The following is a 24,641-nucleotide window of genomic DNA, read 5'->3' as shown; positions in this document are numbered from 1 at the left end:
GATTACATCTAAATAACTGAACACAGCATCAAATCTGTACCAACAAATCTGCTGCGTATTTGTTGCATATCTGCTGCCTATACGGTGTGTGGGTTTATACCCTTAAAGGGATTTTATAGATTGTGTACCTTTTTCCTGCACTATTTTGTTTTCCAGACCTCTGCTTACTGAAATCTGGTCTTAAAATTTGTGTATTTCTTTTTTCCTTCACAGAACAGTAAAGGCCAGGTCCCAGGTGATGTGGTCCCTGACCCTATGGATATGGGACTGGACAAGGCAGAGTCAGCCATGATTGCCAAGGAACTGAAGCAGCTGCTTCTGGACGCTGTGCCCTTGACATGCAACCTGCCTAAGGTCACACTGCCAAACTATGACAACATCCCTGGTAACCTGATGCTGTCATCAATGGGGCTGCGGCTAGGTGACCGGGTACTGGTGGACGCAGAAAAGGTACAAAGGTTTACACTTTTTTTAAGACACCTTTTTTTTTTAACAAAGTAGTTGACCCCAATCTTCCTTTATGTTGTAGATATAAATATATATATATATATATATATATATATATATATATATATATATATATATACAGTGGTGCCTTGGATTACGAGCATAATTCGTTCCGGGACTGTGCTTGTAATCCAAATCCACTCTTAAACCAAAGCAAATTTTCCTGTAGGAAATGATAAAAATGCAGACAATTGGTTCCGTAGCACAAAAATAATGATTATTCTGAATAACGTGAAACAGATGAAAAAACATTCAAAAACAGCTGAATATGTCATATTATAAGTTACTGTACAGTAATGGAGAGTATGGAAAACACAAGGGCGGACAGAGACTGCAGGGAGCAGGGAGAAAAGAGCAGGACAGATGTGGGCACATACATGCAGCACTCTCTGTCCGGGGAGAAAGGGGTTACAGTTATGGAGAGATTACCTCCACCATCCTGTCCCCTGATGCAAGCCCCAGCCTGAAGTGGATCTGCTATGATTTGGAAGGTGAGGCAGACTACCTGGGTCACAGTACAGTGCTGTAGACCAAGCTATGCAGACCATGACCCTCTTCCACTTGCGCTCCCACTCAGTACAGGGAGCTCTTAAACCAAAGCAATGCTCTTAAACCAAGTCACAATTTTAAAAAACCGTGAGCTCTTAAACCAAAACGCTCTTAAACCAAGTTACCACTGTATATATATATATATATATATATATATATATATATATATATAGTAGGGATCTTCCCGGGGGAATGGTGTGTTAGGACACAGTTCAGGCAGCAAACTTGGACTTAAAAACAGCTTTGGTGTTTATTTGTAGCATAAACGGTCCAGCAACATAAATACAGCAATACCGTGCAGTGAGAATAAACAAAACAAAAAGTCCTGCCCGTCTGGGCGCTTACTAATACAGCAGGTTACCTCTCTGTCACTTCACTTGGCAGGTAATATTGCAGGGTGTGCATAAGCCCCAGCTCCCAGCGAACACACCATGCAGGCTGTTCACTCCTGTCTGAGAGCAAACCAAGGATCCTCTGCAGGGCTTTTCTCTGTCAGGCTTGATTAGGGCCAGAGACACCTGACCCCAAAACCTGACCTGGATCGGGGGGAGGGAATGGCAAATCCCACTACCAAAACCTATCTACCATTCCATGTAAGTCCAGGCCCGGCAATAATAAATAATAGCTCAGCAGCATAACACTGCTGAGCACAGATGCCTCCTGGACTTACCATCTCACACTCCGTATTAACCTGGGTGAGATGTACACCCCCTCGAGCACTTTTCCCGTGACATGTCCACATATCCCCCCCCTCTTTTTCAGACCGGAGGGCTGAGCGTATTGTCCCCACAGGCAGTGTACCCTTGATAGGGCGTCCGCATTTGCCTGTAATTTCCCTGGCCGGTGTTCCACAGTAAAATTAAAGTTTTGTAGGGACAAAAACCACCTAGTCACCCTTGCGTTTTTCTCCTTGTTTAGCTTCATCCATGTTAGGGGGGCATGGTCCGTCACTAACCTGAATTTCCTGCCTAGCAAGTAGTACCTCAGGGACTCTAGGGCCCACTTCACTGCCAGACACTCTCGCTCCACAATGGCGTAGTTTTTCTCGGCCGGGGATAGCTTCCTACTCAAGTACATCACCGGGTGCTCCTCGCCATTCACGACCTGTGAGAGGACGGCACCTAACCCTGTATTAGAGGCATCTGTCTGGACCAGAAACTCTCGCCTAAAGTCAGGGGTAACTAGCACCGGCTGTTGGCACAGGGCAGACTTAAGGCTTTGAAAAGCCTTCTCGGCCTCTGGAGTCCATGTCACCATTGCGGACTTCGCACCCTTTGTCAGGTCAGTTAGTGGGGCTGCAACTGAAGCAAAATTCGGCACAAACCTCCGGTAATAGCCCGTAATACCCAGGAAAGCTCTGACCTGTTTCTTTGTGAGGGGTTGAGGCCAATTCTGTATTGCCTCGATTTTATTTAGTTGTGGTTTCACTAACCCCCTCCCAATAATGTAGCCCAAGTATTTGGCCTCCTCTAAGGCTAGTGCACACTTCTCTGCATTGATGGTTAACCCCGCATCACTTATGGCATCTAACACCGCCTGGACCTTACAGAGGTGACTTTCCCAATCCGGGCTAAAAATTACCACATCATCGAGGTAGGCAGCGGAGTAATCACGATGTGGTCGCAGAATCAAGTCCATCAACCTCTGAAAAGTGGCAGGGGCTCCATGTAACCCGAATGGCATCACTACGTATTGGAAGAGCCCATCAGGGGTGGAGAATGCAGTCTTCTCTCTAGCCTTAGGAGTGAGTGGGATCTGCCAGTAGCCCTTAGTGAGATCGAGGGTAGTTATGTACCTGGCATTACCCATCCTTTCTATCAACTCATCTACCCTGGGCATGGGGTAGGCATCGAACTTGGAGATCTCATTTAACTTTCTAAAATCATTACAGAACCTCCAAGTTCCATTGGGCTTTGGGATTAACACAATCGGGCTGGACCACTCGCTCTGGGACACCTCAATGACTCCTAGGTCAAGCATACGTTTTACCTCGGATGACACCGCCTCCCTCCGTGCTTCTGGTATCCTATAGGGCTTAAGGTTTACTCTGCTTCTAGGCTCAGTTTCAATATGATGACTAATGAGATGCGTACGCCCTGGTAGGTCAGAAAACTTGTCTTTATTTCTCTGCAGGAACTCCTTAGCTTCCTGCTTCTGGGATACTGATAGGGTGTCACCAATCCTGACCGGAGGGATTGGTGGTGACAGATGACCAACAGGCTTTGTCGCCACCAAGGATTCCCTGTCTTTCCAGGGCTTGATCAAGTTTATGTGATAAACTTGGAAAGGCTTCCTTCTACCAGGTTGGTGTACCTTGTAGTTGACCTCACTGATCTTCTCTACAATTTCATAGGGACCCTGCCACTTTGCTAAGAATTTGCTTTCTACCGTGGGAACAAGAATGAGTACCCGGTCACCTGGGCTAAATGTCCTGATTCTTGCAGAACGATTGTAAATTCTGCTTTGGCCCTCTTGCGCCCTCTGGAGGTGTTCCCTTACTAGGGGCATTACAGTGGCTATACGGTCCTGCATTTGTGCTACATGCTCTATAACACTCTTGTATGGGGTGGACTCACTTTCCCATGTCTCTTTCGCTATATCCAACAAACCCCTAGGGTGACGACCATAGACTAATTCGAAGGGAGAGAACCCTGTGGACGCTTGGGGTACTTCCCTAATAGAAAACATTAGATAAGGTAGTAAGTGATCCCAATCACGACCATCCTTTTCCACCACTTTTTTTAACATATGTTTCAGGGTTTTATTAAACCTCTCCACTAACCCGTCTGTCTGTGGGTGATATACAGAGGTACGTAGGTGTGAGATTTTAAACAGTTTGCATAGCTCTTTCATCACCTTTGACATAAATGGTGTACCTTGGTCAGTCAAGATTTCCTTGGGGATCCCCACCCTGGAAAACATATAAAACAATTCTCGTGCAATGGTTTTAGAGGCAGTGTTTCTTAGGGGTACAGCCTCAGGATAGCGGGTCGCGTAGTCCAACACAACTAGAATGTACTGGTGTCCCCTAGCCGACTTTACAATGGGGCCCACCAAGTCCATTGCGATCCGGTCAAAAGGTACCTCTATGATGGGGAGTGGGACCAAAGGACTGCGAAAATGCGACACTGGAGCGCTAAGCTGACATGTGGGGCACGACTCACAGTATTTTTTTATGTCAGCATAAATCGCAGGCCAATAAAACCTCTGGAGGACTCTCTCCTGTGTTTTATCTGTCCCCAAGTGGCCCCCAAGGACATGATTATGGGCCATGTCGAGTACCTGACGCCGGTACGACTTAGGCACCAGAAGCTGTTCCACAACCTCATCATTAATCTTAGTGACTCTATAGTAGAGATCATTAGTCACAGAAAAATGTGGAAATTTTTTCTCAGCTTCTGGTTCCTGAGGTACCCCATTCATAACAGTGACCTGCTCTCTCGCATTTTTGAGAGTGGGGTCCTGTAATTGTGCAGTACCAAAATTATCCCTAGACACCTCTAAGTCTGGAACATTCTGGTCAGTAGGAGGAGCCTCTTCCTCACCAGCCAGGACCTGCAAAGGAAAAGCATCATATTCCTCCTGTACATTTTTATCATTTACCGTGGGTAATGCAATAGACTTAGGGGTCTCCTCACTCCTTTCAGGGGATTGTTGTTTTCCCCATAGAGCCCAGAACAAAGGAAAATCACGCCCCAATATCACATTATGCATAAGGTTTTTAACCACACCCACTTCATATTGTACCGTGCCTAGTTCAGTCCCGACATTAGCCAGTATTATAGGGTAAACCTTTGTATCACCATGTATGCACACCACACTCATATGTCTTTTTGGCACAAAGTCCCCAGCCACCAGGCTGGCATGCACCAGGGTGACAAGGCTTCCTGAGTCCAGCAACGCCTTAACAGGAAAGTCATTTACAGTAATGTTGCAGACTTGTGGTTCAGTCTCTAGTCCAGTGACTGCAACAAAAGACGGCTCCGCAAATAGCGACTGACGCCGGCTAGCGTCACACTCCATGGGCTCAGCGGTAAGAGGGCAATGGGCAGACACATGTCCCGTCTCATGGCATCTCCAGCACTGGATAGGGCCTGGTCTCCTTGGCAGGGAGTCCTTTTTAGGGCCACTTAGCCACCGGGGACCATCACCAGTCTTTTTCCCCTGAGTTACCTCCTGAGCGCTCTTCCCTCTATCAGCACCCCTCCACACTCCCCCAATAGATGGAAGTCTCTTACCAGATGATGGCACAGATCTGGCACTCCGGGGAGGTGACGGTGCTGCAGGAACATCACGGTCGCCTGGAACCACTCCACGAGGCTGACGAGTTCGTCGGCACTCCTAGGGTCGCCTTGTCCCACCCAGCGTTGTAGATCAGCAGGAAGGGCACGGAGGTAGCGATCCATCACGACCCTCTCTAGGATCTGGGCAGGAGTAGAGGTGTCTGGCTCCAACCACTTTCTTGCCAAATGGATCAGGTCGTACATCTGGGACCTCGCTGACTTGTCCAGACTGTAGCTCCAGTTGCGGACCCTCCGGGCACGGACAGCAGCAGTAACTCCTAGTCGAGCGAGTATCTCTGCTCTTAGCCGAGGATAGTCCTTGACTTCTTGCTCACTGAGGTCATAGTAGGCCTTTTGAGGTTCGCCTGTTAAATAGGGCGCAATCACTTCTGCCCACTCAGTGGAGGGTAACTTCTCTCGCTCAGCCACCCGCTCAAAGACAGTTAAGTAGGCCTCAACATCGTCATCAGCAGTCATCTTTTGCAGCGCACGCTGCACGGCTCTTCTCACAGACAAAGTCTCTGGCGCGGCTGCTGCCACCAGCTGGGGATTAGCACCTGCAAACGCCTCTTGCTTTGCTATCAGGTGCTCAATAAGTCTCTGTTGTTGAGCCATCGCTTGTTCATGGCGCAGGTTAGCATCTGTTAGAGCCTGTTGTTGCAGCCTATTAGCCTGCTCATGGCGAAGGTTGGCGTCGGTCAGAGCCTGTTGTTGCTGCCGATTAGCCTGCTCATGGCGAAGGTTAGCGGCCTCCTGATCCTGTTTAGCGGCTGCCTGAGCCTGTTGCTGTGCGGCCAATGCCTGTTGTTGTTGCAAACTCACTTGCATTAACTGCTTCATCATCTCCTCCATGTTGCTTGTCTGTTTTTGGAGTGAAGCAGCAGCCTTCACCCAGGACATAAGCAGCTGTAGCCAAGTTGATGCACACCGTTGCCCCTAGCAACCGTTGTGCCCGCTCCGCAGCACCAATTGTAGGGATCTTCCCGGGGGAATGGTGTGTTAGGACACAGTTCAGGCAGCAAACTTGGACTTAAAAACAGCTTTGGTGTTTATTTGTAGCATAAACGGTCCAGCAACATAAATACAGCAACACCGTGCAGTGAGAATAAACAAAACAAAAAGTCCTGCCCGTCTGGGCGTTTACTAATACAGCAGGTTACCTCTCTGGCACTTCACTTGGCAGGTAATATTGCAGGGTCTGCATAAGCCCCAGCTCCCAGCGAACACACCATGCAGGCTGTTCACTCCTGTCTGAGAGCAAACCAAGGGTCCTCTGCAGGGCTTTTCTCTGTCAGGCTTGATTAGGGCCAGAGACACCTGACCCCAAAACCTGACCTGGATCGGGGGGAGGGAATGGCAAATCCCACTACCAAGACCTATCTGCCATTCCATGTAAGTCCAGGCCCGGCAATAATAAATAATAGCTCAGCAGCATAACACTGCTGAGCACAGATGCCTCCTGGACTTACCATCTCACACTCCGTATTAACCTGGGTGAGATGTACACCCCCTCGAGCACTTTTCCCGTGACATGTCCACAATATATATATATATATATATATATATATATATATATATATATTACAATTTACACAGTGTAAGGCTGGGTTCACACTACGTATATTTCATATTGCAACCAAAACCAGGAGTGGATTAAAAACACAGAAAGGATCTGTTCACACAATGTTGTAATTGAGTAGATGGCCGCCATTTAATGGCAAATATTTGCTGTTATCTTAAAACAACGGCTGTTATATTGAAATAATGGCCGTTATTTACTGTTATATGGCGGCCATCCACTCAATTTCAACATTGTGTGGGCATAGCCTTTCTGTGTTTTTAATCCACTCCTGCTTTTGGTTGCAATATGAGGACCACAATACTGACTGAAATATACGTAGTGTGAACCCAGCCTAAAAGTGTAGATTACCTACAAAATGGGTATTGTTTTTCCTTAAGGTGAGTGCAAAAAGGTGTGTGGAGACATTATTGTATGTTTACTGCTGCATAGACTTTCTATGCCTTACTGTACCTGGGTAGAAGGATATGCTCGGCTCCTTCAAGAGGAGTCTTAAAACATGACTGGTGAATTAATAAGCCAGGGCAAAAACTCTCCAATAAGGAAAAACTATTGACTGTTCTGTAGCTAGCACCCTGCTATGTATTGATGAGGGGCAACAACCCGTAATAGCTGTCTACAGATGGGTAACATTTTCTTTTAGAAGAGCAAAGGAGCTAAGCATGGACTGGAGGAGAGCTGTGACCAGTAGATGGCACCAGAGCGCTACGTTGTATATCCTTCTACCCAAGTACTGTGATAACAGACTGGGATAGCAGCACTATAGAAACATGCAGTAATAATCACCTTACCTTGTATTTCTGTGTGCTTTTCTGACAGGCCGGGACACTTCGGTTCTGTGGCACAACTGAATTTGCCAGTGGTCAGTGGGTGGGTGTGGAGCTGGATGAGCCAGATGGCAAAAATGACGGCAGCGTGGGAGGCATCCGCTACTTTATCTGCCCCCCCAAACACGGTGAGTGCTAAACTTTTTATGAGGAGATATTTATTGTATACTAGACTATATTTTTGTATGTGGTTGTGTTGCATTGCTAGACTTTGGTTCCATGGACATAGATGTTTTATTGTATTGTATTGTATTGTATTCCTATACGATTTTTCTATACTTTTTACTACTTTGCTTCTAGGACTCTTTGCTTCAGTGTCCAAAATCAGTAAAGCTCCAGATCAGCCACCATCCTCTGTCACCTCAACACCGAAGACCCCACGAATGGACTTTTCCAGAGTCACTGGCAAAGGGAAGAAAGAGAAAAAAGGTGGGCATGCATTACACTACATATGTCGGTACCAAATCCATTACACGGACATTGCAGCAGTGGGGGAATTGACAGCTCTTTCCTATAAAAAAACTATAGGTTGTCTCTTAGAAAAGTTAAAAATCTGACAACACAAGGTCCCCTATACAGCTGCAATACAATGATGAACATAAGTGGGTTAGTGGGTCATGCTGTGCTGAAGGGCATGGGATGGTAAGGTGTACAGTAGTAATGACCCTGCCCAACAGGCCACTGTAATGCTCCCCTAAGATTCACTATTGCTGTAATGTTGCTCAGTCTTTCTATTGCATGTTATATCTCCCAGCAATGCAGAAGAAGTCCATCAGTGTGGGCAGCTTAGACAAAGAGGGGCTCAACATTGACCTGGGAGACCAAGTGCTCGTAGCTGGACAGAAACAAGGAGCGGTTCGCTTCTACGGCAAGACAGATTTTGCACCAGGTAAGTCCTATAATACTATACATACTACACACAAATTCTGCACCTCATAGCTTTGTATAGTATGTGTATAGTATGTGTGTAGAGGATAGGATGTGATCAGCACTGTCTATAAATTAAGATCTATCCTTCTCAATCAGGATACTGGTTTGGAGTCGAGTTAGAAAAGCCTACAGGAAAACATGATGGCTCAGTGTTTGGGGTCCGGTATTTCACTTGCTCCCCAAAACATGGAGTATTTGCTCCACCCTCCAGGGTTCAGAGGTGAGTTTTGTGCAAGGCTCTATACATACAATGCACTATTGCATAAAGGTATACAGGCTTTACTGTGATCAGTGCATTGTCCTAAATATTCCGATATCTATTGCAGGGTTGGTGGCCCAAAAGAGCCTCAAGCAGAGAACAATGGTGTGAAAAAGGTTCATCAAGTTACCAGTAAGTATACAGCGTCCTTGTAGTTGTTTAAAGTTTGGTTGATTCAATAAATATTTCAATGTAACTGGAAATTCAAGCTGTATACAATTGATACAGGTAGTAAATACCAGAGGATACCATTCTACCATGGCCGTTACAATCCTTATAATAAGCACATATATGATGACTAACAGTTCCAGAAGAAAAGAAAGTAGAGGGGGCACTCACCGTCTGTTGCAACCTTCTTTATTTCATATGACACACTGGCTAAAACATAGCATGCAGGAGCAGGTGGGGGGACGTCACACGCAGTAAGCAGTTACAGCCGTTTCTCGCTTCTTCAGACTCGCACATATATGATGAGATATTGTCAGCTATTTCAGTGGTGGCCACACTGTAGATGACAGTCTTCTTTTTGATTGATGCTCATATGGTCTAACTGGGCATGTAGAGCAGGGTTAGGCTCGGTTCACACTGCGATTTTGCTGTCTGTTCAATGGAAAAAACGGATGTAAAAACAGATGCATTTGTGTGCATCCATTTTTCCATTGACTTCCAATATGAAAAAAAAAACACAGATCAAAACCCATCTTTTTTTTCCCTTTTAGCGTACACAAAAACATGGTTGACCACCACTATTTGTGTACGCTAAAAAAAAAACAAATCTGTTTTGATCTGTATATTTTTATATTGGAAGTCAATGGAAAAACAGATCCAACCAGATGCACTCAAATGCACCCGTTGTTTCCGTTAAACGGATCTGTTAAATACAGTGTGAACCCAACCTTACCTGCATAAGACAACTTATTTAAAGCAAGCAAGGATGCAATGAAAATTGCACCAATGGAGTAAGACAAGAATGAACAGAAATGTGGAGGGCAGATATGACTAGGCAAAAGAGTATGTAGCACACTAAGAATGGGTATTGCTAACCTGAATGTATATATGGATTAGGAATAATTTATTCATTGCATTATACCTAACAATTTTTTTTTATTTGATCCAGTGTCACAACCAAAACGTAACTTCAACACAGTGCGGACACCGAAAGAACTTGCATCGGAAAATTCTATCTCCAGGTATCACTGCTGCCAGTAGGACAGTACATACAGCTAGCTATGTATCTGTGACTTAGCTGTGATGCTATATCACACAGCTCTCTATATAACCATGACACGTATGTCGTATCTTATTTCGGTCAGTTCTAGAGCTTATTACCCTCTATTGTAGAAGATGTCAGCGCATTGATATTGTACAAAGCTTTAGAAATAGCACAACCTTGGCCGATAAGCCCAGTCCCCATGTCCCTACAGTCATGTGATCGTTTTAAGAAATAAATGAGCCGAAAAGGAAAGTTGACTTCTGGATAATGAGCAAAACTTTTGTACTTTGTCGGTACTTGATGTCTTTTACTCAACAGAGGATGACAAAATGCCAATAGATCTCATATCTGCACCCACTGTCCTACAGGGATCCAACTGGGAAGGACATGACGGGGGAGCAATGTAAATGCTTCTCCCTTATGTTCTATTGAGTTAGAGGCCAGAGCATTATACAAGGGAAATCCTGCTAAAAACGTGCTACAAAATCAGCATATACAAGCACAAAGTAGTCGTGTCTAGACAGGGACACAGAATTACAGATGAGCTAATCTATTCTAATCTTCGCCGATCTGTCAGCCATTGAAATGCATCGGCTGGATCGATTTGCCTATTTTGACACCGTTTTGACATCAGCTTTTGGAAAATGTAAGAGATTGATAGCTTAATTGATTCTCTTATTGTATTCTATGGACAGGGATACTTTACTCCTCTTTACAGAGAATAGTGGCAGCTAGAAAAAAAATAAAATATCAAATAAAGGACTAAAAGTCTTAAAACTAGAGAGTCCCGGAAAACATGGATACAGACTATGTGAATCCATCCCATAGATGTTTTTAGTAAACCTCTATTTGCCTTGGCTTGACAAATTACATAATTCTAGTTGGATATAGTCACCATCATAGGGAGTTCACTGTATGTAGGCTTAGCCACTAAGTATTGGACTCAATGGGGGCTCGATAAATCTATCAGGAAGCAGCTCTGGCAGGGTCATGGTAAGTGGAGGTAGCCACATTACTTGCTACACACGAGCTAACTTGTAAATAGGGAAGTGGTGGAGATCAGAGCTGTACAGTGTTTGTAGATGTGTCTTCCAGGTTGTGCCAATATAGGGGGAAGAATTGGCACATTTCCAACGTAGACGCCTCCATTACTTTACAGCATTAACTTTGTGTTTGCACACTCTGTATTGTATTTTGTCACTCTGCCTTGTACTCATTGACTGTCCTAATATTGTCTGCATGCTTTGAATGTTGTGTTATATCTTTACTATATTATTTATGTACAGAAGCGCAAACAAAAGCACTAGTGTTGCCCATCACAGCCCATGTTTTTTTGTCATTTAGAATATTAAGTAGAATCTGATTAGTTGCTGTTGGCACCACCATTAGTTCTATGCTTCTTTAGATTTAGCCCCCTCCCTGTATTCTGCTGTCTCTGTATGCTTTTATCTGCTCTGCACACCATTTCCATCCATTGATTTTCTCTTATTTGTGCATTTTTACTCGGCATTTACTTTCAATAAGTCAATCGCTGTCAGTCTGCTCTCTGGTTAAAGAGGTTCTCTATGTCTGCCTGATGCCTTCAACAAGTAAATGTCCTGACTTTATTACTAGAATCTCCTTTTAGTCCAGATGCTTCAACAGTTTGCAGGTGATCGATGAGGATCCCAGCAGTCAGACCCTGTAAATAGCTTCTTCAGTCAAAAAGGATTGTCCAAAATGGACAACCTTTTCACAGCAGCTCTACTGAAGCATCAGCAAATATTCTGGTTGGCTTTGGTATATATTATTGGTCGGGAAGCCATTTGGGCTTGAACATTTACCTTTGGGATTAATGGGTTTTGCACCACAGAGGGCATTAGTCCTGGGTTCTAGATTCTAGATGTCACCAGTCCAGTCTTCTGCAAAGCCATTAGACCTGTTGAAACCGGAGAACCTCTTTAAGCCCCTTCTTCTCATTCGGTTGTATGCATTTATTTGCACCTTGTTCATTGTCTCCTTGCGGTGGCGCTCTTTCTCTCTGCACTGCACTCACTGTCCTTTCTGTTCTCCTTCAGGTTGCTGTTTTGCTGTTGGTTTCCCTGGCTGCTTCGGGCTGAGATGCAATCTTAACCCCTTCTCCCAATCAGCCCTGCATCTTCTAAGCCCTGTCATTTGGAGCCACAGACTTCCGCCTCCTTCTGTCTGTGTCTGCATCCCTTGACTCCCCAGTGCCTTGTCTAATGTTCCTCTGAAATGGGGGGCCCCTCTGTGTGTCACTGTCTCATTCAGTGCAAAAAAAAAAAAATGCCGGAGGAGGGGGTAAGGAAGTTCCTGCTTCATATTGGTGAAGGTTTTACTTGCTTCCTTCCTTAACAGAACCTTCTACTGGACACCAAATGCAGGAACCCACAACACTATCCAAGCTTTCTCTAGCTGCCATTAATTTTCTATTAAACGTCTAGAAGATATATTAGAATAGTTCATGGGCATTTAAAAACATACAATAATGTCTATACTACTACTTATAGTGACTAACACCAAATAACTGGTTCAATCATGCTCACGGCCCATCAAGGTCATACAAGGCTTGGCCAAATCTCAAGTACTAGTTGGTTGCAGCCCATGACAAGGAATAAGTATGGTCCAACAATAGTCCAACATAACTTGTCCTATGTCCATAAATAATATCACCACTACTGTGATACAGTAGTGATTAGAAATCCATTCCATGTGGCCATCACATGTCCACATGGCCACATCACAGTACTTGAATAAGACCTAATGTGGTCATCACAAAGTATGTGAGCAACACCTATTGTGGTCATCACACAGTACTTGAAGAAGACCTTGTATGATATTGTTGGGTAAGTGGTTGGAAAACAGTGAATGTAATGTAAAGCTAAACCTTATCAATGGGATTTAATGTATGTAAATAGCATGCCCGAGCTCCCTGGTATCCATTTCCTATAATATCCCCTGTATACACCTCTATATCTCCAGGGTACCAGCTAGGACATTGACCTTTCATTGACAGAGTCACCACACATCATGTCAATGTGTCATATTACATGTATACCAATGGGATTGTCCAAGGATGATGGGAGAAATGAGGTCATATTGGACGTTATTTTTTCATCATCATGTACATAGTCTTCCATTGCTCCATGCATCTCTCGATTTGAGGTCAACCATAGTCACCAATGTCTTACTGTTGCCCCGTCAGCTCCAGTTTTGTAGTTCTGCCTGTACTTTATGATGCCTTAATGTTTATTCCCCTTTCCTTAATCTGAAGCTTGTTTTGTATTGTCGGATTTACCTCGGCACATGGTTTTGGGTATGATTTGCTGACTTGCCCTATCATCCCTATAATAGAGCCATTATCTTTCAGCCCTCCTTGGTGAATGTCTTACTGTCTTTCAATTACGTTAATGTTTGTCTTGTACATTTTGTCTATGGTCCTATAGAAGCTCAGTTGCTCAGGGGAGGTCTACCCCTTCATCTCCTAGATTATGATGTCTCACTTGCTTCCAATCATCCTGGTCCTAGACTTGGACATCTCGACTGTTTTCTAGCTCCTTGTCTTTAGTTGTTGATATTGATGCCTCTTCTTTTCCACTTGTGATGCCTTCTATATCTTTGATTGATGTTTTCTTACGTTTTTGTACCTTCTAGTTGTTGGTTCTTCTTATCACCTTTTCCCCTGCCTGTGATGCCCAATTTCTGCCTGTCATCATCCACTGTCATGTTGCAATAACTTTCACTCTTTTGGGTGAATTGGGTCAATGTTCTAAATCCCATTCGGCATGTGATCAAAGCATTGCCCATTGCATTTGTTTTTCCAATCCCGTCTATTTCCCCATGTATAACTAGTCACTGCATGCAGCCCCCTCCTCTGTACATAGTAGCATGGGGTATTCTGTGTGCTGTGAGTAGTAAGTATCTCTGTACATTGTGCTAAATATTAGCCAGCACAACCCCACCCGGGGCTCACTGGACGTTTTGGAGAGGATGATACACAGTCTATAGAGCGTATATACAGATGGCAGCATATAGACACACACTACATAACCATATGGACTGACATAGAGTACACAATACATGCACAGTAGCAGTGATCTGTATAGTAATATATATTCATACAGTTAGAGTGACTACCTGTATACAGATATACTGTCACATATATATATGTGGAGGGATATAGGACACCTTTGTGAGGATGTGTTTTATTATATGACCCCCGGGGGGGACATCACTAACTTTCTCATATAGCGGACCCCACATATTTCCCTTGAAACGTGTTCTGGGGACCCTTTCCTGTAACCCTGTGTAAAATCTTGTGATCTGCCTGTAACTTGTGGTCTTACTAACACTGTATACGGGACACGTGGATGTATCTCAGATAATAAACTGAATTCTGAACTATTGATCCTTTGTGCTGAGTCTTCATTCTTTTTACCAATGGTGGCTGGGCAAATGCTGGTGATTATAATATTGTTGGTCTCTTAGTATATGTATTCAGTGGATAGCTCAGCATCCATTTATAAAATTGCTTAGGTGAATTCATCCGAACCCGAACACTCGGCATTCGATTATCGATGGCTGGAAGAGTTGGATGCAGCCCTAAGGCTGCCTGGAAAACATGGATACAGCTATAGGCCATAGTCTTTCTTCGTATTTTCCAGGACTCTCTAAGGCTAAATGCAACTTCTTCAGCCACCAGTAACTAATTGCCGAACGAACAAGATAAATATTTTTCAAAGTGCATCAATTTAGCAAACTTGTCTCCTTCTCCTGATATGCTGCTCTTTTTCTTCCATTGTTGACAGCTCATTGTCTAGGTTACAGACCACCATTCTAGAAGCAGTGGTCTGGCTCATGTATATATAGCTCTAATATAGATGTATAGAGATATAGGGGGAGATTTATCAAACATGGTGTAAAGTGAAACTGGCCCAGTTGCCCCTTGCAACCAATCAGATTCCACTTTTCATTCCTCACAGACTCTTTGGAAAATGAAAGGTGGAATCTGATTGGTTGCTAGGGGCAATTGAGACAGTTTCACTTTACACCATGTTTGATAAATCTCCCCTATAGTGTACATATATTGTATTAAATATATAAATATGTATACTATATCTATATATACACCAGCCAGACTCCTGTTTTAGGAGCAGAGTGCTGAGCAGTAACTTAGACAACGGGCTGTCAACAATCGGAGGGAAAGAGCAGCATATCAGGAGAATGAGACAAGTTTGCTAAATGAATGTATTTGCAAAAATATATAACTTGGCAAGGCCTAAGAGATTAACTACAGTGTATTAGTTTAGGCGGGAGTACCTCTTGAATACCACCATACCATTACTAAATAAAATCCAGTATACAAAGACCAGTATTTCCCTCATAAACTTTCCAATATAGAGGTAGATACCAATTGTACACAGGCTCTGCACATCTTATAAGTGATTACAGTGCAGTTACAACCAGTAATTTACAGGCGGCATCTTCTCTGAGTCTCTCACTTTTCCTTTCCATCTGGCCGGGACCATCACAAAGACTTTTCCTGGTGACACCTTGGGGGGGGGGGGGGGGATGGGGGGGCACATAGGAGAGGGGGTGAAACTGGTAATTAAAGCACATTCTATATAACATTGTGATGTGCTTTAACTGCTGTAAAAAAAACTTACTTTATCCATTAGGTATCTGTCTATTTGTGTTTAAATTTTCATTTTTTTCTGATTTTGGGATGATATTTTGAGGACTTTAGAACGTGTTACCAGTTCTCCATAGAGTTTTGTTTACAAGATACAATATTTTCAACATACAATAGTCATCCAGGAACCAATTAGTATTGTAACTCTTTAGTAGATAAGCCCCCTCTGAGCCTCAATATAGAAGACAGGCTTTTCTCTGTGCCCCCATAAAGTAGATACAGTAGATAAAGTACAGACCCCTCTGCCACCCCATATAGTAATTGTAGTATAATCCATGTAGGCAATACTTAGTATCCCCCATGTAGCAGGCATCCCTCTGTAGGTAATCCTTCTGTTAGTTACCCCCCCCCCCAGTAGACAGTATCCCCATTTTAGGAAACCCCTTGTAGGTAACCCTACTGGTAGTTAGCTCCCACCTCCATGTAGGCATCTCCCCCTCAGTGAACAAATGTAAACTGATATGGCTAAAAACCCATTCCTGCTACATAAGCTACTGTATAACAGGTAAGCACATAGCATATACAAGAACTATTGGAATGTAGGGATAAGTTTCTATGGCCATGAGCTGCAAGCATGGAGATTCCCTTTAAGCCTGTAGGATAAATTACAAGATAATGGAAGTGACTTACTTTGGTGCTGCACTCCACCTCAATCCAAGTGTTCAGAATTAATACGTTTTTTATTATAAAATAAATAAAGCCAGGTAATAACGTGTTTCAGGGGTATATGTCCACCCTTCATCAGAATGATGTTGGTTTTTAACCAGCCCTTGTATCAGTAGTGTGTTCTTATGGTTTATGTTACGGTATGCTTTTCATTCAGAAGAACATGAGGCTGCTGGGCCCTGCAGCTATCTGCATGTTCTACTGAACCACCTGTCTTTTATTGGCTATAGTTCAGGGAAACGACTGGTCTTATAATTATGTACAGGCAGAACTAGCTGAGGGAGACGTGACAGATAGCACAAAATCCTCCTATGAGAATGATTCAGCACTATTTAACTTCCACTCCAGAGTGTTCTTTTAAATAGTGAACTAAGCCCAGCACTGTCAGATAGAAGGGAAATATATGCTTCCCAATACCCCTGCCACCATTGTCACAGTGTCAGAACTGCCTCAAAGCACTTCTTTTTGTTTGTGTCAAAACAAGGACCTTCCCGCTACTTGGATCACTGGCTGAGGTGGGACACAGGTCGGGCCAGTGATCAGGTCAAACTAGAGATCGGGTCAGTGAAGCCTAGTTCTAGAGGAATTTAAAAAAAAAAAAACCTCTGGAATCCCCTTTAAAAACCAGATGTCCATTAAATAATAGCTGCCAGTTAATACATGTATACATGTCGTTAACATAGCATTGTTCGGGCACAGTCAAGCACTTGGTACCCTCAATGGACCTTTCTGACCAGTTCCACTAAGACAAGGTTTGTGTTGATTCATTGCTAATTCTGGGAAGTATTGATCAACCAAAACTGTCAGACTGTTAGGTCAGCATTCAAAGTAAAAACCAATATCAAGGAACAGTGATGATAAAGAAGCCTAAAGGTGCCATGCTTAGGGTATGTTCACACTAGGTAATTCAGGCGGAATCCTGCCTGTCTCATTGTGTCATTACCCGTCTATTGGAGAACACGCGCTCCTCCACTGCCGCCTTTCTCCGCTCACTTGACATGTCACTTCTTTGAGCGGAGAGCTGTGGCAGCGGAGGAGCGTGTGTTCTCCCATAGACGGGCAATGACACAATGAGACAGGCGGGATTCTGCAGCCGAATTCCGCCTGATTTGCTCAGTGTAAACATACCCTTACTTGTGTCTATGTGTACCTCACCCCAACCACACTAAAATGTTCCTGTACCTACCTATAGTATTGTCTGTAACAAGTCCCTCCGATCATTTGTCAGACTGTCAGTCACATAGTTGCCAACATTTTTTTTTCCAGGAACATTTTGGCTTTCACAGCGAGGGGTGTGGCTTCTTGTAGTGCTACATAAGCTGATAAAGGCCATGCTTGGGCGAAATGCGTCCTTACTGTACCTGATGCCTATTGCACTACAATAAATAAGCAGAACTTGGTGAGTGCTGGTTCTTCTCTACTAATTTCATAGCATAGTATAGACCCAAGTTTCAGGCCCCAGCATATTATAGACCCAGTATCAGGCCCCGGTATATTACAGATCCCTGTATCAGACCTCCAGTATATTACAGACCCCAGTATCAGGCCCCAGGCACATTATATACCCCAGTATCAGGCACCCAGCATATTACCTACCCCAGTATTAGGCCCCAGGCATATTACAGACCTTAGTATCAAGCCCCAGCATATTACACACCCCAGTATCAGGCCTCCGGCATATTACAGATCCCTGTATCAGACCCCCAGTATATTACAGTCTCTAGTATCACCCCCCCCCCCCCCAGCATATTACAGACCCCAGTATCAGTCCCCCAGCATTTTACAGACCCCTAATCAGGCCTCCAGCATATTATTAACCCCACTATCAGGCTCCAGCATATTACAGACCTTAGTATTGCACTATCCTCACTTCTATACAAACTCCCATCTGTATTGCCTATTTTGTGCACCCATGTACCATATATTTTTTGCTCTCATTGGCCCCTTAAATAGTACTTAGGCCCCCTCTGTCCTCTTACATATGAATAAGTCCCCCATCTGTACACTCATATAGTAGATAAGCAATAGAGATGAGCGAACCTTGATCATGCTCGAGTCGATCCGAACCCGATCGTTCGGCATTTAATTAGCGGCGGCTGCTAAACTTGGATAAAGCTCTAAGGCTATGTGGAAATCCTGGATATAGTCATTGGCTGTTTCCATGTTTTCCAGACAACCTTAGAGCTTTATCCAAGTTCTGCAGCCCCCGCTAATCAAATGCCGAACGTTCAGGTTCGGATCGACTCGAACCCGAACCTGGTTCGCTCATCTCTAATAAGCACCCTCTGTGCCACCATATAGAAGCTAGCACTCTTCTGTGCCCCAATATAATATGTAGGTCCCTCTATCCCCCTCTCCCCTTGTAGATAGCCTCCCTGTAGGTAGTCCCACAGTATATAGATTTACCCATGATGTTTTGCTTTCAAGGTAATCCCCCTGGCACTTAGCTCGCCTAATATGTAATGTAGATGGGATTCCACTGTAGACATCCACCTGTAAGACTCCCCTCCCATCATGCTAGGCACCAGCCCCCACAGCCTTCCGACCATGTAGGCACCCCCCCTCTTTGTGTAATTCAAAGAACAATGTAACTCATCTTCCTGCTCTGCATGGGTGACGTCAATCATGTACCAAGAGGAGAAAGCACCCTCTTGTGACCAGAGACAGAATACTGCCTGTAGCCACAAGAGGTACTGTCAGAGAGGGGAACCAACAGTTCCTTCCTCTATCAGTGCACTATTTAACTATAAGGACTCATTAGGAGTGCTTATGGTTAAACGCATGGAATCATGATTTAGCATTGTTGGTTTGGCACACATCTAACAATGTTTTATCATGTTAAGGAATAAAAGTTATATCTTAACCAAGAACTTGGAGTGCCGGTTCCTTCACCTGTTTATATGAAGATCGCGATTAGATACACAGTTGAGCACCATATGGATCCATCCAGGACCCACCCCGCCTATGCGCATGTGTTGTGCACCAATGAGTGAGCTGACTCTCATTGTGTACTGATTTACTTACCTTTCATTTTGGTTATAGTTTAGGGAAAATTACAACATTATACAACCAATCACAACCAATCTTATAATTATCTACAGTCATAGCAAGCTGAGGCGGACTTAACAAGATATCACAAACTACGTTTCTGAGAATGATTTGGCAATATGTAACCTCTACACCCATATTGTGACATCGACCCTTAGAATTGCTTTGGGTTTGCCGTTCTTACCATGTTTTTTTTCTTACCATAGGCTGTACAGTGCAGCCGCTAGGCTACACACAACACTTTGGGGGGATTTATCATCCTGCATAAGAGTAGACGGAAAAAATTAACAACATTTTTGTTTAAATGCAATGAAAATTTAGGGATCTTTTTTTAAGTTTGCAGCTCACACCAGAGAGGGGCCGAAACAGTGGGTATGGCTGTGAACAGACAGGGCATGGCCTCAGGTGTCAGATTGACAGGCGCCTGAGGAAGGAGGAGCCTGTCCTCCGAAACGTCCGCAGGACACCAGGTAGACGCTTGGGTGTGTGAGCAGCCTGTGAGCTGAATTGTACCAAGTATCCTGGAATAAATTATATTTTGGATAGTATCCAGAGTTCGTGGATTCCTTTAATCACAGGTATCCCGCTCAGAAATAGCAGGTACAGGTGTATTTAACACCAGTTTACTCTCACTATTTTCTTTGTTATATGGAACTTAAGGAATTGGTGGAGATCCAACAGTGAGTGCATTGCCTGTAGGCGGATAGTGCGATTGACTTTCTTATATATAAACTACAGATTCTGGTAACACATAAACACAATAACCCTTTGCGATCCTTCAGCTGTGCAGCTTCCATATACTAATACACAATACAGCGACATCTAGTGGCCAACTCTTAATACTACTTCCATCATAATAAGACCACAAAAAGTACAGACTTTTGTGAAGGGTGTATGTAACAGTAACACCTGTTGAATACTGGTTCATAAATAGAACTTAGACCAAAAATCTGTGAAAAATCGAATTATTCACAAAAAAATAGGCGCAAAGCCCTTGATAAATTTCCCTCTTTGTCTTTTTTACAATTTTTTACAACCTTATTAACTATATAACTACAACTGTTTTATTGTGGATTCAATGATGTACAAAGAAATAGGTAAGTAAGGAGATAAAGTTTACTTAAAGTGACACTGTCCCCCCCTTTTGTGCATTCTGACATCTCTACACAGGTGTAAAGGGTAAATTTAGCAGTTTTCACACCCTATTTTATATCATACGTCATGGTGCTTGTTCAAGTAAAAAGTGACCTTTTATGAACTGCAGATTGGTTTAAGTGGGCGGGGTCTCGCTACATTAGCCCCACAACACCACCGTTGGCCCCGCCCCCTTGGCGGCCATTGGTGGGCCGACCTAGAGGGGGTGGGGCCTAGACCTTTAGGCCAGCCAGTTCCAATGGCTGGCGAGGGGGCGGGGCAAACAGTGGCGTTGTGGGCGGGGCTAAGTGGCGCTAATGTCGTGAGGCCCCGCCATTTAACATAATCTGCAGTTGATAAAAGATTACTTTTTACTTGAACAAGCACCATGACGTATGATATAAAATAAGGTATGAAAAACGCTAAATTTATCCTTTACACCTGTGTAGAGAAGTCAGAATGCACAAAAGGGGGTGACAGTGACAGTGTCACTTTAAGTACAAAATAACAAGTGACGTACAGGATATCCAAGAGCGTAAGTAAATAAAAATGTTTAAAAAAAACAAACATAAAAAAACACACTTAGATATGAAGTAAGAATCTTACAAACAATCCGGGGGAGCCCTTTGTTGGCCCATGTTCAACTCCCGGAGGCTGAAAGTAGTTTTACACAAACATGTCTCCCTCTTATACACTCTCTAAGCCTTCGTTAATCATCCAGAAAAAAAAATCTACTTTTTCTGCTGATACAACAGAAGTACATCTGTCACATTGGAGCCCCATGTGCAGGAGGGTGTACTAAACCATTGTTTTAGTGCCAAGTCTGGTAGCCCCCTGGTTCATTTTAGGGTGAGCTGCTCTCTTGTGGCATTGTGGTCCACCCTTGGTGCACCTTCAAAGCCAACATTCTCCTTGTGGTCAGCCACATGTGGTGATCCTCGGTTTCCACGCCACTTATTCACAATGGTGCCATTTGTCCACTCAAAATAGACCTTCACCACAGCGGCACATGAACAGCTCACCGCGATCCTTGCTCCGAAAACCAAAAATGATTCCTTTTACCTATTACAGCAACAAGGGATATGTGTGAGGACCATCTATCGCACATCTTATCATATTGTAAACTCAACCAGCCACAATACAGGACTTTCTTCATGAGCTATGTGGTGCTTAATTTGAAAAAGATCAGGCCTTTAGATAATATTGTACCTACAGAATGTAATAGACAACTTCTGTTGTGGTATTGCCAAAAACATTTTGCTTTTTTTTTTATTTGAAAAAAGTTATCCATCCCATTAATGAGACTATCCTGTCCATAGACAAACCTACTGTTAAATTGTTAAAGATTTGATTGTTACTGTATGGTAATATACCACATCATTTATCATCGAGGTTCAGCTGCCTTATAGAATGCTGATCAAGCGCAATGCCTTACGAAAGATGTCCCTGACTGCTGTGTCCTAATGGCCGACATGTTATCTACCTTCTTTTCCTCGTGACTGTTTGGCAACAATGTTGAATTGTATTTTTATCTCTCTGTGTTTGTTTGTTTTCTGTAGTTCTCTTTGTCACCTTTGTCACAGTCACATTGTTCTTTTTCAAGGTTATAGAGAATTTTGGGTCTCAGCAATCTCCTTAACCCCTCAATGCCTTTTTAGGCCCTGGGACGATCATTGGTAAGGAGCGGTGCTAGAAAATAGAAAACCACCTATCCTCGGCTAATGGGAACATTTGTACGGCTTTAAAATTTACTGCTATTGGCTGTACATCACCTTGTGTAAACGGGGGATATTCGGCAAATAGCAATACATTTAAATGGCCGCACAAACAATACAGCGATTGTTTATCAGCCCCAGCTGCACTTTCTGAAGGCACTGCATAAGAGTAATTTACAAATTTCCGCTTTAAGGCTGGGTTCACACTACGTATATTTCAGTCAGTATTGTGGTCCTCATATTGCAACCAAAACCAGGAGTGGATTGAAAACACAGAAAGGATCTGTTCACACAATGTTGAAATTGAGTGGATGGCCGCCATTTAATGGCAAATATTTGCTGTTATTTTAGAACAACGGCTGTTATATTGAAATAATGGCCGTTATTTACGGTTATATGGCGGCCATCCACTCAATTTCAACATTGTGTGGACAGAGCCTTTCTGTGTTTTTAATCCACTCCTGGTTTTGGTTGCAATATGAGGACCACAATACTGACTGAAATATACGTAGAGTGAACCATAAAGAGAGAAATGCTTTTTTCTTCTTGAGAATGAGAAATTAGTGCATCACATAGAGATTACATAGAGCTCACAGAGTATTACAGAAAGAGAAGCAGTCACACACACACAATGTAAGGTAAGTTAATTTCTCTGCACACTGTCACCACCAGTTTCTTATTGAACAAATATTTTTTAGTGATATTTATGCTAGTAATCATATGTTTTTTTTTTGTTTGTTTTTTTGCTCCTGTGGTTACCATTCTGAGAAGCTCTCTCCTCAAGGGATGTTGGTATTGCTGAGTATGGGCCCTTGCACACTACGGAAATTTCGCGGATAAGCTCCAGTGGATTCCGTGCACTCGCCCCCCCCCCCCCCCCCCCCCCCCTTGCTCCTGTGTGAAGATCTGGCCGTCCCATAGGCTCCATTCTATTCAGGCAGGTTCCACCATCTGCCCAGAAAAGAATTAACATGTCAATTCTTTGGATGGACGGCAGAATCCACTGGACCATAGAATGGAGCCTATGGGACGGCCGGAGCTTATCTGCGCAGTTTCCATAGTGTGCAAGGGCCCTATGGGTATGTGCACACTGAGGAATAGGTGAGGAATTGAAGAGGAATTTGCTATTAATTTCCACTTGAAATTCCTCCTGTAAAATATGAACAGAGCAATGTCCCATTGTGTTCAATGGGATTTTCATTCTGTTGTTCACACTGCAGAATTTCCAAACAGAATTTTCTGCTGCAGATCTGCTTTCTGCCCAAAGAATTGACATGTCAATTCTTTGGCCAGATTCTGCTTGAGGAATCTTATAGAAGTCAATGGGGGCTTAAATTCTTGTATTCTGATTGCATTCCGCTCGAATTCTGTTCAAATTCTGCTCTTATTTAGAGATGATCGAACAGCGCTGATGTTCAGTTTTGTACAAACTCGAACCATTGGTATGCACAGTGTGCACATAATCTTTCTTTCTTTCTTTCGATACGGTTAGTGGCGACCCCTTCCCCACCAGAGCAGCGCACGTCTTCCTTCTCCCGGGGCCGCGCGCAATGACGTCATTTCATCATGCGCCGCCTGCAGGAGAAAAGGCTAGAGGGGAGAGAAGAGGACCTGGGCAGCGTGGGAGCGGAGAAAAGGTGTGTGGGATGTTAATTTTTTTATTTGGGACAGGCACTCGGGGTTAACTAGGCTACCAGTGACATGACTGGGGGGGGTGTTAACTAAGCTACCAGGGACATGACTGGGGGGGGTTAACTAGGCTACAAGGGACATGACTGGGGGGTTAACTAGGCTACCAGGGACATCACTGGGGGGGCTAACTAGGCTACAAGCGGTATGACTTGGGGGTTAACTAGACTACAAGCGGCATCACTAGGGGCTAACTACAATAGCAGGGGCACTAAAGGAACAATACTTTGCCTTGCCCCGGATGCTGCAAACCCACGCTACTAACTGCCGCGCACAGTATGCGGCCCTCGAATGATTTTATTAATGCCCGACCGGCCCTTGACATGGAAAAGGTTCCCCACCCCATATCTAATTGTTTATCATCTACATTAAGCATTGAAATTGCAACACAAGTAGTCATGAAATGCTGGAAATGACAAGATCAATAGACATGTTAATGATATGTAAATGATGAAAAAGTTGAAACAAAATAAATAGATTAAGTGTAGACGCCACGGGCATAAATACACGCACTTACATGTCTTGGCATACTATCAGTGAGGTTATTATG

General features: G+C 43.7%; 1 protein-coding gene across 1 annotated transcript in view; it reads left to right on the top strand.

The window, feature by feature from the left end:
- Positions 1–14,553, top strand: part of CLIP3 (CAP-Gly domain containing linker protein 3) — a 28,838-nt gene extending 14,285 nt beyond the window's left edge. Inside the window, exons 7-14 of the mRNA XM_069943304.1 lie at positions 214–450; positions 7,738–7,873; positions 8,046–8,174; positions 8,500–8,634; positions 8,772–8,895; positions 9,002–9,066; positions 10,052–10,124; positions 12,205–14,553. Coding sequence (XP_069799405.1) covers positions 214–450; positions 7,738–7,873; positions 8,046–8,174; positions 8,500–8,634; positions 8,772–8,895; positions 9,002–9,066; positions 10,052–10,124; positions 12,205–12,259 — 954 coding nt within the window. The 3' untranslated portion in view covers positions 12,260–14,553. The remainder of the gene's footprint in view (positions 1–213; positions 451–7,737; positions 7,874–8,045; positions 8,175–8,499; positions 8,635–8,771; positions 8,896–9,001; positions 9,067–10,051; positions 10,125–12,204) is intronic.
- Positions 14,554–24,641: the final 10,088 nt, after the last annotated feature.

The sequence above is a fragment of the Dendropsophus ebraccatus genome, chromosome 10 (genome assembly GCF_027789765.1).
Source record: "Dendropsophus ebraccatus isolate aDenEbr1 chromosome 10, aDenEbr1.pat, whole genome shotgun sequence".
Lineage (NCBI taxonomy): Eukaryota > Metazoa > Chordata > Amphibia > Anura > Hylidae > Dendropsophus > Dendropsophus ebraccatus.
This window is presented reverse-complemented; position numbering and strand designations above follow the sequence as displayed.